General features: G+C 35.4%; 1 protein-coding gene across 3 annotated transcripts in view; it reads left to right on the top strand.

The window, feature by feature from the left end:
• LOC107693954 (vacuole membrane protein 1-like) overlaps nucleotides 1–17,500 on the top strand; it is a 56,455-nt gene that overhangs the window by 13,447 nt on the left and 25,508 nt on the right. The window contains exons 1-4 of one of the 3 annotated variants that reach the window (XM_016493530.1): nucleotides 320–490; nucleotides 1,888–1,986; nucleotides 4,701–4,774; nucleotides 5,337–6,245. In XM_016493530.1, the coding sequence (XP_016349016.1) occupies nucleotides 352–490; nucleotides 1,888–1,986; nucleotides 4,701–4,774; nucleotides 5,337–5,423 (399 nt within the window). In that variant the 5' untranslated portion in view covers nucleotides 320–351 and the 3' untranslated portion in view covers nucleotides 5,424–6,245. Of the gene's footprint in view, nucleotides 1–313; nucleotides 491–1,887; nucleotides 1,987–4,700; nucleotides 6,246–15,126; nucleotides 15,192–15,506; nucleotides 15,611–17,500 lie in introns of those variants that run through there. The other 2 variants (XM_016493528.1, XM_016493529.1) reach the window with 2 other exon arrangements.

The following is a 17,500-nucleotide window of genomic DNA, read 5'->3' as shown; positions in this document are numbered from 1 at the left end:
TTTATATATTTATTTAATTTATTTCCCGGCTACCTAGCACCTCTTCGTTGGCTGTCAATTCTATAAAAAAAATAAAATAAATACAAATAACCCTACCTCAAAGTATCATAAAAATACTCTGTTGTGTAAATGTGGTAATCATTCAGTAACACCTTAAAAATAGATCATGTGCATGAAAAGGAAGAAATCTATTGTGCAGAAATAACAACAGCCTTCCTTGTGTGTTATGAAATTTTAATTTTTAAAATTATTGCATGTAATGTCGACAAAGGTTTCACAGGAAACTGAGTTAACAGTATCCCAGTGTTGATCAAGGCCATTCATTCATGACTTAGTGAACTAGGTAAGGTAATGAGAGCTTCGTCTCTAATTAAGGTCACGGGGTCACTCTCCTCCCACTCTCACCATGCTTATCTCTTTATATGGAGCAACAGTTGGCTGGTGACACATCATTCCTGTATTTGTGATATGAATGGATTGCAGAGAAGCAGTGAGTATGTGTCTTCCTGTGCTTTTTTGTTGTGTGTGTGTGTGTGTGTGTATAATGGAAAGTTCTCTGATGCTCATTCATGCTTCTTTGCCTTTTTGTCAGAGTGTGTTTGGCACAGGTGCAGGACTCACCCTTATTAACGGCTGTTTCTTCCCCAGAGTTTCTGTCCTCTTTTGATCCGGGGCTCGTTTCTGCCCCCTGGGTTTCCAATTATCACCTCCCTCCATTTTCTCTCCCACTCATTTGTTACAAGGGTCAATGATGTGACGCTCACTTTTTGTCTCAGTCTAATAAGTTATTCAAATGCAATTCATGCAAAACTATGACTTGAATACACCAAGTCTATGATGTGACATGTTTTTAATTTCTGGATTAAATGTTGTTTGTTGTCTGAATATGAATTATGAAACATTGGTTACACTTTCTGTTAAGGTGTCCTTGTTACAGTGTAATTATACATTTAAGTACTGAGTAATATAAATTAACTACATGTACTTACTATATGGTTAGGGTTCGGCTTAGGGTTACTTGCATGTAATTATGCATAATTTATTGTTATTATAATAGTAAGTACATGTAACGTGTAACAAGGACACCTTAAAATAAAGTGTTACCAAAACATTTAATATAAATATGCAATATTATTGAAAAACTTTAGTTAGTAACATGCAAAGAGGACCCCTATAGACCCTCATCACTTCGATTATTAAACATTAATTTTCTAAAAATATTTAATAAATGTTTAAATGACATGTTGTGTACATGTTATGTATTTAATGTGCAAGCATTTTAGTGCACAGTATTTTAGTGCTTAGTTAATACTTATACTACATTTTTAGAATTATTAATTTTCAGAGAAAAGAGTATGATTTTTTTTTTAATTGTATGAAGCCAACATAACAAATATTGCAGTTTAAATCATTAGAACATTTTGATTAGTAGTAAGTGAGATAAAAAGGTAAAAGAAGGGATAGATAATGAAAAAAAGGTTGCTTATTTAAAAAATAGAAATTAAATTTGGAAATAATATTAATTGGTAATATTAATCTTATAATGTATTTAGGGACTTATGCCTTTATAAACCCATGTGTTTTTTTCTTCTGTGTAAAACAAGAGTTATTTACAACAAAAAGTCTATACTGCTCTTTTTCAAAAAATGAAAGTGAATGGTAACCACAACTGTCAAGCAAAATTTTGTTAAGCAAGATTCTAATATTAATATTAATAGCAGCAGCTTTATTGACTTTATCAGACTTGGAAAATTTGAAATGCTTTGGAGCTTCACAGCCCCTAGTTCCCATTCACGTTTTGTTGGTATACAGTCCTTTTAATTTTAAGTTTTGTATTAATGTAGAATAGACATCAGTCATCATACTTCATCTGTTTTTGTCTCGCAGTGTCGTCACATGTGATGCTACCGGCTCATGAGTGTGAGACTCCGCCAAACCACCCTACACTGACCAGATCTGGACTGCAGAAGAGTCACATAGCTGGAGGCAAGGAAATCTGACCTTTTGAGTTTACATAGTCAATCCCACAAAATTAGTGACTTACAAATAGTGCGTGATCTTAAATATTTCTTTATTTTAAGTTGACCAGACCACACAATTAGTTTATTTTCAAATTTAAATGTCATATTTTCACTGTAGTCTCAGATGTTTGGATCACAATACATTTTGGCTGAGTCGACAATGCTTTTAGCTACAAATTAGTGTATTATATGCTTTGACCATGTTTAAATTCATTCAGCAGATTCAAAACCCGCAAAGAACGTCCAAAAAAAAGCTGCAGAATCTGTCTGGGCCTGCTTATATCTGTTTTATGTTATTAATATTGAGGTATTTTTTTCTGAATGATAAGTGCGCGCGGTGGGGAAAGAACCTGTCAATGTTTGTGAATTTCCCTGCTGCTGCTTACTAGCGGTTTCACACTTCACACACCAGACATGTGGTTTAGCATTTTTTTACTGTGAGTAGTACAGCCTGTTCTTTAAAACACACGCTCCTCCAGTTGCATACGCATATGCATGGCCTGATGAGGAAGTGATTCTATTGACAAGGCAAAGATGGTACAGACTGATCTAGAAATGTTCGTACCATCTTCCTGCCACTCACCTCATCTATTATTTGCGTATGCAGAGTTATTTACGTACGCTGTGTTCACTGTTGTGGCTTTAAAGTTCAGGGTCATGTAAGGTGTCCTGTTATCAATTCCTACTCACTGCAACTTTATATATTAAAAATCTATATTTTTAAAGCTAAAATAATGCCCCGCCCCAAACTCAGACCATTGGTTGAGCCAATTAACCCAAATTGTTTCGAGGGAATAACTGAACCACAAGTTTTTAACCTTTGCAAATCAATGATTGGCTGATTATGACCCCACTTAGGTCTGTCTTCAGTCCGAATGTACAGAAGAGTTTATTTCTTTTCTTCAGATGACTTCAAATAAACTTTTCAGGGGTCATCATCAAGAAGCTTTCTTAGAAAATTCTGGGGAAGGTTTGATTACGGAGAAAATCAGCACTTTGCTTGCTAATGTAAGAAGAAATAATGAGAAGCCTCCAGTAAATGATGCTCTTGAGCTATTTTTCCACTCAGAAATGGGAAATGCACTCGAATATCTGTGAGATTATCACTTCACGTCTGTCCACACGTCATGTGCAAAAGACTTTCTTCAGAAATGTTTAACAACTTCTAGAAATGCAAAAGGAGCAGCTATGACCTTCTGCTTGTCGAGAAAATAACTGAGATGTTGTTGCAATTTATTAACAGTAAAAAGTATCATATTCAGGAGCATGTGTGCATAAGAGTGTGTGTGTGTGTGTGTGTGTGTGTGCCTGTATCCAAGGTAACGGATTTAAATTTCAAGCCAATTTACAACTGGGGAAGGGGAAGGTGGAAGGAGGGGAGTGGGGGGGTTTGTGAGTTTTTTTTTTTTTCTTTTTTCTCCAGGATCGAGAGAAAATTGTTCATGGACATGTAAAAACATGCATGTGTGTGTCTCTATATATATATATATATATATATATATATATATATATATATAATCTTGAATTCATAGAAATAGCAAGTTCCAAATACAAAGACTGACCAGTGAGGTCTTCGTTTCCAGTTTTAATGAGTTTGTAACACACTCATTGTAAATGTCAGCATATTGTACTGTAAAAAAAACAATGTCCTTGTCAGGGCTTTGGTGCAGAAGTTGGCACATGTTTGCCCACTACTGTTATGCTTGTGGGGATGCAGGTTTGAGTCTGGTTATATTCCAGTCTGCTTTTCTATCCCTCGTTTTTTTTTCCATTTTCATTTATTTTTATTTATTTTTATTTTTTGTACCGTCCTGTCTAACAAAGGCAAAAATAGCTTAATAGACCAAATAAAACAGAAAGGTGAAGGTAAGGTGAAGTGAAGTATGTAACTTTTCAAACATGTTTCAAACACTCCATATGTCTGCCATTGGTCAGACAAACTGGTAGTTTTGGCCCCAGCCTCACATCATTGGTTAAAATAGTGTTAAGTCTGGCCCCTTCTATCCATTCAAACAGATTGCGGTTCTGTTTGCTGACTGCTGGTGTAGAAATTCACTTTTTTTAAATAAAATATATTTTTAAACATACATTTTGAGATATTTATCAAATACTTTTTCAATTCAGTTTGAAGTTGTCAAATTATTAAATAGTAAATTCCATAATGGACAATTATCAGTTTTCCTGTTTCGTAGCTCCAATAAAATTTTCTTTTTTTTTTTTTTTACTGGATGGTTTTTTTTTTTGTGAGTAAAACACTCAGTGTGACTTTTTTCAAACTAAAAGAGGATGAGCATTTGATACACTTTGAGATTAACACACAAAATTGTGTACATTCATATTATGTTAATACATTGACATTAATACAAAGAATAATATAGATATTAATATTATAAATTCAAAGTAATTTCAGTATAAACCATGTGCTTTCCTACATTTTCTATTGGTTTTATACCATTCACCTCCAAAAATCTGGTCTTCTCCATTCTGAGTCTGCATCTAACCTGTGTTAGTTTCATTTCAGTAAAGCAAACCGAGAGTGAAGGCGGCAGTATGGGTCTCAAAACACCTGGCTGTGCCAGACTGTCCAGGAGACTGACGATGTCATAATTCTTGTTCTTAGCACCGTCATTGGCAGGAAGGTCGTTAACGACACATTCATGTGTGTGTTTTTACCCTCAGGGCTTTCTACGGTGAAGGGGGCAGGACTCGTGCCGCACACATATACACAAACACGTGTTCCTGTCCGTTCAAAGGTGAGTATTCTCAGGGCAAGGGTTACTTACTTCAACACACACATACACACCCATCCATGTTGGCGACGGTTTATCAGGGAAAGTGGAGCTCTCCTCTCCTGCGGAGCTCATCTGTTCCTGTGCCACCCTGCAAACCCCCTGTAGACATTAGTGGGCTTTCCACACTCCCCACCCAAGGGGCAGGTGGAACACACACATTCGCACTAACCAAACACCTCCTACTGAGTGGCATTGAATAGGACAGCTGCCCAGGAGGTTAGGGCCAACTGCTTTATGTGTAATGCAGCCACCATCAAAGCCAGTTGTTTTGAAGAGACAGGATGTGAGGCAGGATGTCCAGATTAAATAACAGACCTATTAATGTCAACCTGACAACAGCGCAAGAGAGGAGAAAACTCTTCAGAACTTTAGCTGTCATAATTCGATACACCAACGGAACAATGCTTTTTGATTTCAGATAAAATAATCCTGAAGTCATGCGGATCTGTGAAGAATTCATTGGCTTTTTATGCACAGTCATATATATACAATATCAGTGTTCCTGTGCGGCGTGTGTTCACAGGGTGTATGGTGTGGGAACGGAGATAGGGGAGATCCCTGTGTTGTTCACGGCCCGGGCGGGCGGGTTGTCAGGGACGGGCCCGGGTGATGAAGCCTGTGAGGAGTTTGCAGAGCTGTTCCACTCAACAATGGTAAGAATCGTCAGGTGGGTCATATCACATTCATTCATTCATCCCTCCCTCTCTCTCACCTTTCCTGTTGACCTACTTATTCTCTTGCTATTTTTTATTTCAGTACTCTTTTTATTCCTCTTTTCTATCCTGCATTCATTCAACAACCACACCCCCACGTTTCACATGATGCCTGTTTCTTGTTCTCGTTTCTCGAAAACCTCTTATTAGAGGGAATTGCTAAGACAAGCATCACTGTTAGCACTAATGCTTATGATTAGGGATTTGAACTCCTAACACTAAGTATTAAACTTTGGCTGAATGAATGAAACCTCAAATATATCACAATCCCATAAAACTCCAGGAAGAGTTGGTGGCTTTTTGCCTATCATTACTAAGGAGACATATCACATGATTTATTCCTCTGATTAATCTGCAACCAATAGGCCCATCACTATGGCAACCGTGATAATGACTAAGAGGAGTTTAACCACAATAGCCTCATCCAATCGTAAACACAACCAACTGTTCTGGAGACTGGTGTCCAACAATCTGACTTCACACTTTTTTTCGAAAAACTCCTCAATGTGTAAGTCATCCTGCACTGGAGAGGTGCAGGAGAAGCCAAAAAATAAAAAATATACGTAGACTTACACTTTAGTAGCAACCTGATCCTTACCACCCTAACAATGGAATAGCAACATGCTAACCATTCTGAACACACTACAAATGTCATAACAACAATTACTAACAACAACCAGTGTAGATTACTTTTCGAATTGTAGTCCGTTACTGATTCCAAATTACATGACAAAAAATCGTTACATTACACATTTTAGGTAATATAATCAGCCTACTTTTTATACTTTTAGATTACTTTTGACCTAACTCGTTTATCACATTGATTTAAATAGGATAATCTTGTACCATATTGATATAGAAATACAAAGCATAAGAAAGTATATTCCATTTATTGTTATTAATAACATTACGTGTATTAAATATTATATTATATTACATCAAGGTTTCCCAAACTGCTATTTGTGAAGGAACTGCAGGGGGTTTATGAGTTTAATGAAAAGCTAATAATTAATTAAATCATAAAAAATGTTAAATTGAAATAAGTCATTTTTGTAAATTTGTACATTTTTATGTTTGAAAGACAAAAGCCTTCCAAAGACACATTTAACCTACAGAGTGATAATTCAAAATAAAATTAATTCATTATAAGTTGTATAATATATTCATTATTCATCAATCAGTAGTAGATGCAATATTGAAACACTTCTTAAACCTGAAATGATTTCTGTAAATCCTGTGGTCAAATGCTGTGTGTCCAACTGACTAATGACCAGTCTTTATGTGAATGTCCACAAAACTGGAAGACCTTCTGAGTCTATGCAAGCTGTAGGCTATTTTAAAAAGGAAAATTTAAAAGATGAAAAAGACGAGTAAGGGAGAATCAATAAATTATGAATCATTTATTGCAATATTTTTTTTTTCCCACAGGCTATACTCAGTCTGAACAATTAATCTTTCATAATTATACATCGTCCATCACAACTAACATAGTTATATTTATATTAAACTGCACACTTTGTAAATAACATATCTGCACACTAATAAACATATCTGTACATTTATCTAAACAATTAAATTTGTTCCTATACTTCTATTTCTGTATATAGTACATTATTCAATTTTTATTTTTTTTATTATGTTAGTGTTATATTACATCCCTACTGTGTTATTCCTATGTATGCCTGCACTATCATGTATGTCTGCACTATGTTTGTACTTTCTATTACACTGGAAGCTCCTGTCGTCAAGTCAAATTCCTTGTGTGTGTAAACATACTTGGTAATAAAGCTCTTCTGATTCTGATTCTGATTCTGATTCTATTGTGTAAATATGTAATCATGTAATCCATAAAAAAGTAATCTAAAGCAATGGCACAACAACATGCTATCCATTCAGAACACCATAGAAATGGCAAAACAACTTACAAAAAACATTCAGAACACCCTAGAAATGGCATAGCAGCATGCTAATCCCTAGCATGGTAGCAATGGCACAGCAACATGTTAACCATTCAGAACACCCTAGCAATGGCATAGCAAATAGATTGCTAATAACCATTTAGAATGCCCTAGTAATAGGATAGCAACTTGATAACCATTCAGTACGCACTAGTAATGGCATAACAACTTGCTGACCATTCAGAACTGCCATGGAAATGGCATAGCAATTCAGAATACTTTAATAACTGCATAGCATCACCCTGACAATCATCCTGGCAGTATGGTGCTGGGTTTTGCATGGGCAGTATTTCCTCAGAAGTGTTTTGCACCCATCTTAAAACATTCTCTTGAAGCAGCCAATAAAAAGATATCTGAACAGTTCATGTGCGTGTTCTGGCATATGTTATGACAGATGTAGTTCTTTCTCAACAGTTTTTCATGTGAATAGGATGTTTCTGGTCATGTCAGACTTACGGGGAACCTTTATCTTGGTTGTTAACCTCAAACCGTCACTGATGGAAGTATGTATCGTGACTCATTTGACATGTGGTCATTTTGTTTCTGAATTACTCTGCACCTCAGCAGCCAATCATTTCACTTAAAAAAAAATCCTCTGTGATTACATAACAGCGTTGCTGCATTTAGATTAATGTGCAGTTTCCATCAATTGTGCAAGCCCATATTTGTTTTTGTTTTTTTAACATTTTGTTACACTTAGACAGGCCTGGTACTCTGACTAATAATGTATGTTATCTCATAAATGTCGGTTTTGCATTAGATATCAAGTTACCCAATGCAGTACAGTAAAAAAAAAATCTTAATTTTTCTTTAAAATGACGGCAGCAACAACAACAATGATAATAATAATAATTCACTGCACACAAAAAAAAAAACACAGTAGTCATGTTGACATTTAATTCGACTAACTTTTAACAAATTAATTTACACCAAAATAATGTAGCTTCGATTAGACACACAGGCTGTAATGTCAACAATATAAGATATGGGAGGAGTATTGATTATTTATATTCCCCATAGTTTCTCCTGTAGTCCATAACTTCATAAACACAGATGGGGTAATGAACCACCAGTTGAGAACCACTCATATTTTTGTATAAATGTATTTACTTTGTTCATGAGTGTAAATGTGTGTGTCCTTTCCTCACATTTCTCCCTAATAGCAAAAGAGGGAGTGGGGATAGAGAGAGAGGGAGGGATAGCAAAGTTAAAGGGAGTTCAGAACAGAAATGAGAGGAGAGCATGAAAGCCTGAGTTGTTTGAAGAAAACCGACATGTTATTTTGCACGACTTTTTCGAGTTGCAATATGTGTCTGTTGCCTTTTCTACAGTACCTCTTCTATTTGTCTCTCTCCTGCACTCTCTCTCTCTTTTTCTATCTCTCACTCCCTCTCTGTCGCTGTTTGGTCAGTCTGACGTCCGCTTCATAGCATCTCTCACTGGCGCTGCAGGAGAGTATTTCCTGTGCAGTCTGAAGCCTGATTCCCCCCAAATCTCTCCTTTTGCTCCTCATGTACTCTGAGACTGAAGACGACACGCTTTCTACGTCTGTGGCTTTTTTTTGTTTTTAAATCTACTGAAATCTTCTGCCACTTTGAATCCGAAATCATCCTCCAGTAGCGTTGCAAGTGAAGACGAAGCAGGTCCCTTTCTCCGAAACGGATTTAAAAAGATGTCCCTTGCTTTTTTGTAAACTACATTTTGTCCAGGACAGTATCCGCAATAGCATTGCAAATATAGAGTAGTCGTCTACTTTTTTTTTTGTACGTTGTTCAGCTTTGACGGAGCACAGGAAGTGATTTAATGGGTATTTGTGTGTTTTACTCATTTGTTTATATGTTTCTAGGTGTATTTCTGCTTGTATGACGTCTAACAGCATAACAGAATGGTTCCAGACGTCCTTTGCCCAAAGGTCAAGGGCATGGGATTGTATGTCAAGTGTCTGTGTCGTCATGTTGGTTTCTAGAGATCACCAGACATATGGCACGTGTGCGACTGCACACACACGAGCGAGGCTGGCACAAAGCAGCTCAACAGACGAGACTTCATCAGCTGCATCCGTTTATAGTCATCAACAGCTGTTTTAGTCACTGAAACAGCATCGTTTTTTTAATTGATATTTATGTGTGCTTTTATTTTATTTAAAACAAGTGTTAACAAGACAAGCAAAAATGTCTGGTTTCTTGTTTAACTTGGAGTAACACTGTTAAAAAATGCTTCTGAATCATTGTTTCCGGCACTGAAAGGGTTAGTAAGTCTGTGAATTCTCCCCTGCCAACTCCCAGGCAGTCGAATAAGTAACCCAATTCGGAGGCATCTGCTTGGGGAAGGGCATGTATCTGCCTCCCCCTCGCCCTGATTCCTCTGCGCTCCTCTCCTCCCGGAGCTGTGGTTAGCCCTGCCCTTACGGGTCATGTGACTTCTCTGAAACTCCCTCCTCCCCCTGCCTCCCCCCGTGTTTCCAGTAAACTGCTGAAAGGAGGGGCTGAGTCAGTCTTCAACCAGCTTCCCTTTGACCACAGCTTGTTAAAGAATTTGTCAACGTGGACTCCAGGGTGCACATTTTTTTCCTCCTTGTGATAGATAGATTTGAATTTTTTTCATCTCTTCCTCCCTGGAACAGTCCGATTACGTCAGGCACCCATAATCACTTCCTGCGTTACGCCGTAGAAAGAGTGTGTGTGTGAGCGGCTCATATAAAGGACTTTGATATTTGGTGGCATGTGTGCCAGCAGCCAGAGACATTTGTCTTGGTGCCTGTCTGAAAGAGTTTAATTCAGAAAAAAAGACGGGACTAATAATCTGAGAAAGGGGGGGGAAAGAACAATCTAGGGTTTAACCTGATTACGATCTTCCTGTGATTCTCCCAGCTGGCGATCTGATTTTCCGGTATTAGTTCATGCGTAATATTTGCTTTTGCAAACTCACTTGCTCCGCAGACAGACAAATTAACTTTCTGTATAAATGAAACAGAAACTGACGCAAATAAACTTTAAACTACCATTGAAATCTGTTACCTTAATTTATTAAATAAAAAATGTGATAAAGAGAAAAAATTGTATTAAAGGGTTAGCTAACCCCAAAAGTGAATTTCTGTCGTCATTTACTCATTTAGTAACCCATTTGTAGTTGAAAACCTGTATGACTTTCTTTTTCTGTGAAACAAAAAAGAAGATATTTTGAAAAATGTCTGGTGTTTTTTTTTTCATATAATGAAAGCAGCGTAGTCAAATGTTGTTTTGGATCCCATTGAGTTTCATTATATGCAGAGTGCATAAATGATGATAGAAATTTAACTATTCTCTTTAAATGAACTCTATTAGCGTTAGGGTTCAGGTAAATGTTGATTTGTATGTATAGGAGTGTTGTTATTGTTACCAAGGTGCCATTGACGTAAGGGGAAGCTGTAAATGTAGAATGTGGCATGGAAAGAGGAATATTATTAGGTGCGAATGTGGATTAGGGAAGTCTTTCGTCTATATGCGTCAATCTTCGTCATTTCTCTGGTAACAAAAGTCGGTTGTGACTTGCTGTCTGCCACTAAATATAAGTGCAGTATTTTTGGGATAAAACCGTTCAGAAGTTTGTACAAAAATGTTTTCTGGTAAATCCGTGTCCTGAAATATGCTCAAAACTGCTTCCAAAATAAATGATATGCCCTCTGAACTTATGAACTTAAAAACAAGCCCTAAGAAGAAAAAAAAAAAGTGACGATGACCAACATCAAAAGCTTGAAATCAAAAAAATGCTGAATAGTACTTGAAACATATCAGAGAGCCGAAACTGTCTCCCATGGTTTTACTGAAGGCGCACCTTTGACGAGATCTCTTAAATGTAATTGCTGGTAAACCCTGCCCTGAGGGATGCTGGGTTGGAGTTGGTAAACGCGGGGAGGTTGTGGTGGCTGAACTCTTTGCCAAATGGTAATTTTCCATGTGCATGAGAAAAAGTTTGAAATAGATTGAAATAAAAAAGAACAAGCAGCCTGGTTATTCATTCATCGTGTCAGATGCCCACTGTTGTGGTTAGAGAGGGAAAGTTCCCACTAGAATTATGAATACGTCACATAACGGCATGATTACATGTGTACCGCTCTATAAAACTCTGAAATAGCTGCTGAATGTAGCTCTCATCGGTTTTCTGAGTTAAAGTTAGTCTGTACAGCCAGATAAATGACTAAGGGGAATTAGTCAGCGGCACAAGCAATACAAAACATTCTGAGAATAACATTCGGTCCGTCGTATGGGGTCTGTTTTGTTGCTAATATTGTGAATAAACACATTTAGCTGTGTCTGTTCGGTGTGGGGTAGATGGGCGGTGAGTGAATAGTGTATACAGATGTCTGGAGATAAAAGATACCTTTGAAGACAGATGAGAGACTTGTGACTGGACCTGAATGCAGTGATTTAGTCTTGACATTACTCAGCAATTTATGCCCGTTTGAAAGTGACTCACTGCTCGGAGCAGAAGGATGTGTTTGTAACGGGGATGGGCATGAATGTCGCTCTTTAATCAACCGCTTTCATCTTGCGGTTTAAAGCTCAAGCTCGGAACAAAAGACATTCCTCTCTTACCAACCTGACATTTGCGACAACCATTTATGTCGGGTTTACTGTAAAAATGAACAGAAGAATCTATAGAAAGAGAGAGAGAGAAACGGCAATGGAATGAAATGTGCTGTTGCTATGTGTCCAACCAGTCTTTGTGATTGGACAGAACAAATTTGTAATTTTCAAGTTCGTCCAATCAAAACACAGCTGTTCTGCCTGCTCCCCATCACCCCTCCTTTCTCTCCCCTGCCAGCTTTTCTTGGACCGATTTGATGTCCATATTAGGTTTGATTCAGTAAAAATCCCCTCCCATGCCCTTCGACCATTATATCGAGTGCTAATGTACTTTTATCTCTAGCAGCAAAAAGCATTCTCTGCCTATGTACAGTAAATGAATTAAAGATGATCTCATTGGCCCATGTCATCAATATATTAATTGTATTTGCCACCTGTCAGCGATTCTCGCAGCGCCCCTTCTCATTTTCATGATCAGAGGATGTTAAACATTTATTTTCGATCATACGAGATGAATTGAGAATTATATGTGTATGCATTGAACTGCAAAAAATTATTGGATTGAAAAACATGTAAATGCATTGATCCTGAGATGAACTGTGAATGTTTAATATTTGCAGAAGGATTATGAAATGCATTTATAGAAGAGACAAGTCTAGAGTGTTTTTGCAATGAACCAAATCCTAGCATGAAATATTATTTAGAATAATTTCTTGTGTTTTAAAACATTTATTTAGTAGCCTAGTAATATAATAAAAAATACTCTCAAATTTTCATTATAAGATATATCTATATATATATATATATGATAAATGAAATTTGAAAAAATAAGTGCAAATCAAGCTACTACAAATTCTGCTATTTTAAAAATATTAACCTTGTTTGCTTGCCTATCTTAACCCGACAGTAAATCTGGTCCAGTCAGTTAGACAGATCAAATCAAATCAAATCAAATCTATATATTTGTTAATTTGTTATTTAAACCTATTAAAAGAATTAATGTCTGCTAAGCCTAAATGCTGGTGTTTATGCAGACATCCAAAGCTTTTCCTTTAGAATCTGCTGTTATTATCTTTTCATAGTTTTTTATATATATACCACCCCTCTTCCCAGAAAGGGTATCAGCAGGAAAGTCCATGTCATTTCAGTAAAATAGCCTTTTGTGAGGAATAAAGCTTCAGATATTTCAAGCTTTCAGTGACTCGCTGGAAGCACCTAGGCGTCTGGTCTTGTCCCCCATTCCAATTCAAATGGAAATTTAAAATGTGTCATTCAAAGATTCATGGATCTTTCTGGTAAGGGTTAAACATTTGGATATTTTGGTTCATTTATTTTTAGTCTAGAACACGGGAATTCAATCTGTTTACATGTGCATTTTACTGAATGTAATGTTTTTACGGGAAAATCCTGCAAAGAATGATGCATTTGCAAAATTTCGATTCTGTAGTTTTTAGAGTAGTATTAGCTTGTTTAAAAATGATATAGTTATCTTGTTCTTTTTTTAAGAATTGTGACAGAACAACAGTAAGTTCTTGTAATTAGTGTAGTTTAACTACTTGTTCTTAAGTGAACACAGACCTTCTCTCTCCCTCTCTCTCTCTCTCTCTCTCTCTCTTTGGTTTTCTTCTAATAATGTAAGAGTCCCTTCCAAATTAGTAAAGAGATTAAAATTAAATAGATAAAATAAAATGTATAAAGAACAAAGTCCATCAATGCACTATTCCAAACCTTTTTTTGTATGCTTAAAACTTGCCAGTTGAAAATAAGAAGCGTTGTTCTTTGTTCTCTAATCTCTTCTCCTCCTGCTTTATCAGTTTGTATGCTGGCTAAAATCCCATCTTTCCTATGATTCCTTATTCTTAAGATGTTTTCATTTATTCTAATTGTTTCATCAAGATCAGTTCATTCTGATATGCTTTTGCATACAAACCGTTTTTAAAAATGATTGTGTAACATTTTGTCCTGCGTGTGTTAAAAGAACCCTCCCAAGTCATGTTAAATAATTAAAAATGGAGAAATAAAATGGCTAAAAGTGACTGTGATGTGAACAATTACAGGGTTTTTGTTAGATGAACAATAGTTTAAAGCAAGTGTTCAGTTTGCTTTTAAACTGGTAATGTCTAACTAAACTACGCAGATGATTTAATAAATGTAGCTCATTGCCAGTTTGCACAATAATTGGATAATTATTTAAACAAAAATGAGATAATACTGGTAATACTTTTCAGATGTGTTTGTTACCTTTTTGTTTTTTAAAGCGAAGATAAAAAACATTGAAGCATGATAGATGCATGAAAGAAATTTGAGCAAGCCGTTTTTGTTAAAGTGTATTTAAATTCGCCTCACTTTTATCGATGGGTTTAGGTGAAGGTTCTTTGACTAAAAATCAGGCAGGTGCTTTAAATCCCTAAAATATATTTCATTTCACTTATTCTTTAACTCTGAATCAAACAGTTATTATTTTAAATTCGATTATATCTTTTTCATCACTGTCTTTGCTACTGTCTTTGTATTATCATAACTTCATTCCTGTTGTTTGCATAATAGTATATAAATAATTTTTACTTGAGGTTATTCATTTTTTGAGCGCTGTAAAACATTGAAAAGCTACACATTAATTTTGCTCTGCAAAGAGCACAAAGAGATTGTGTGTTTTTCAAAAGAATTATTAGTAGCGTCAGCTTTTAAGCCTTTAAAAAATGTCCCTGGACAATTGGTGAAAATGATTTTAATGAGCTCTAATCATTAATTTTCTCAGTTTTATATATGCTTTTCCTCTTTTTCATGTATAGTGTGTGTTGGTTATATAATTTAAAGTCTTTGGATCTATTATTGCACATTAAACACATCATTTAAAATATGAACATAAATTGATTTATCTGTAAGGTTTTCCTTAAGTTATTCTGCATACAAATTTAGATCACTGCTTTAAAAATAGTTTTTCGTTTGTGTATCATAAGGGCAAACTAAATGTCTAACTCTTCATTTTTTAGCAGTCTTTTGTGTTCATTTGTATCTGACTCATTTTTCTGATAGTACTTTTCTCTTACTCTTTTCTTTTAACGCTTCTTGTTTAGATCTTTGCCATCAGAACAGACTTTGCGATCCGAGAGATTCTTCAGGAATTCTTACCCGTCTTTCTGTAAGTGTTCTGACCAATAAAAGTGCTTTCAAGGTTATTAGTAATAGCATGAATATGTCACTGTTTGACAGTGATGCATAGTTTTATTCAGAGCTTCCACTTTTAAAAAATCAGCTTTATTATGGAATTGGAGTGAGGGATTCTTGTTCTTCTTTGTGTGTTATCTTATATATTTTACTCTAATATAGAAAAAAAGTAACCATCACTATATTGCACTGCATTTATTTAAAATATAGATTTAGAATGGAAATCCTTTAAGTGTTTTTGTATTCCTCATGGTTTCCTAGACCTTCATGATCTTTTTGTATATTTCAGATCTCATATCTGTGTCGTGGATCACCTCTGGACATTTTCCCAAACCCTTTCTGGAATTTATTTTCAGTGCTATAAGAAAAACAATGATGAAGACACACACTGAGGTGAGTAAAGACATTACTTAAAAACAGTAGTTGCCCCGATAGAAAATAATAAAGGATTTTGTTCATCAGATGTATGTGTTCACAGGCTTACTTTTGTGTATTTCCTCTTTATATATCTGATTCATATTCACAATAATCACCTAACAAGAAGCTGCCAGTAAAGAATTTGAATTAGCAGTTCCTGGCATACAGACTTTTGAAAATGTGCAAAGATAATATGTTCTAATATGTTCTTTAATTAATTTAATGCAAAGACAAATAAATAGGTCAAAAATAAATGTACAATATACACAAAAATCTATGCAAAATGTACAATATGTGTTTCCATATGTAGCCTATGTATATTAAAATAATATGTATACAAACATATATTACCATAAATATAAAGTATTTATCTTTTTATATATATATATATATTTGTATAATACAAAAGTGAAATGTTTCCATAACTTCATATTTGTGGAGTTTAGATGCCAGTAGGAGCATTCAGATCAACTAAACTCTAAAGTAAAATCAGAGGCGGCCATTTTGTGTTTTATCCTCCTCCATTTTGTGAAAGTTGCAGCTGTAGCCTCTCAATTGAGACGCCCTAACATTCATTCCATACTCAGAGATGTATTAAATTATGGTGGAAATTGTCCAAATATGCTGTAACGCATACTTTTAGTAAGTTTTTCTTCATCTTTGCAGAATGATGTAGTGTAGGTTTAGGAAGTCAGATGCACTTTTAATATATTTAATACAGGCTACACCTTGTTTTATACTGCACCAATACATTTAAAATGTATTTCTGTATTTATAAGTGTATTTAAGTACCTGCACAGTAAATGGCTATGGATCAAAATGGAAAAAAAGTGTTAATTTTGCCTCTTCACATTCTTAATGATGAAGTGGGCCTGAAAAATACAGTATGAACAGAAATTTTTCGTCTAGCAATTTCAGCAGAGTTTACTCACAAACTGTTAACATAACCGTTATGACAGCTGACAAAACATTCATAGTGAAAATGAAAAAAATACTGCCTTCGTATCAGTGTTTGAAATCAACCCACACAGTGATAAATAAACATTCTCTTACATACACAAATGAAATGAATCTCATTCAAATATGTAGTTGTCTTTTTTGTTAGAATGAAATGCTTAGAGGAGACACAATCACGTTATTCCCTTAAACTGTTGTTGAACGGATGTATACAATATATACAACTATTTTCTAAGATTGTGTACAAATATCATATTTTCTCAAGCCTCCTTAATATGTCTCATAACTATATTCATATTCTAAACTGCACATTTAGAACAGTAACAACAAAAACAATGCCCTCATAAGAATAGATATGAGCTGTTTGGACTGTTACGGTAAAGTTGTGTGTGTGTGTGTGTGTGTGTGCGTGAGGGTTGGGTAGCGGAAAGTGACAGACATAGGAGTGTGTGTATTTAGATGGATAAGGCGAGATCGAGAGAACTTGTAAACTTATGTGTGAGCAAGAAAGGAATCAAATGAAAGATAAGGCAAGGGTGAGAGGGACAGAAAATGTGTGATAGTGTGAGTGTTAGTCATACATCTACAGTGTCTGAATGGCCTCACCTGTGGATCAGGTGTCACACAATATGGTTTTATATATAACATGACACACTCGTCTCAAATGTTCTCTTTTATTTCATTGGGATTAACCCTATTCTGACAATCTCTTACTGAGATCTGCTGCTCTACTCGTGTTTTAGTATCAGCATGTTTTGCACATTATGCTCTTTTGGTATATCATGATGAAAAAAAAATATGGGTATTTATGTGGATGAACCATATATTAATTAAGTGTTACTATCTGTAATATTTCCATTTTGAAAAAAATATTTAATATAGTTTATTTTCATATGAGGGGTGTGTGTG

Source organism: Sinocyclocheilus anshuiensis, unplaced genomic scaffold, assembly GCF_001515605.1.
Source record: "Sinocyclocheilus anshuiensis isolate Anshui unplaced genomic scaffold, SAMN03320099.WGS_v1.1 scaffold694, whole genome shotgun sequence".
Taxonomy (NCBI): Eukaryota; Metazoa; Chordata; class Actinopteri; order Cypriniformes; family Cyprinidae; genus Sinocyclocheilus; species Sinocyclocheilus anshuiensis.
This window is presented reverse-complemented; position numbering and strand designations above follow the sequence as displayed.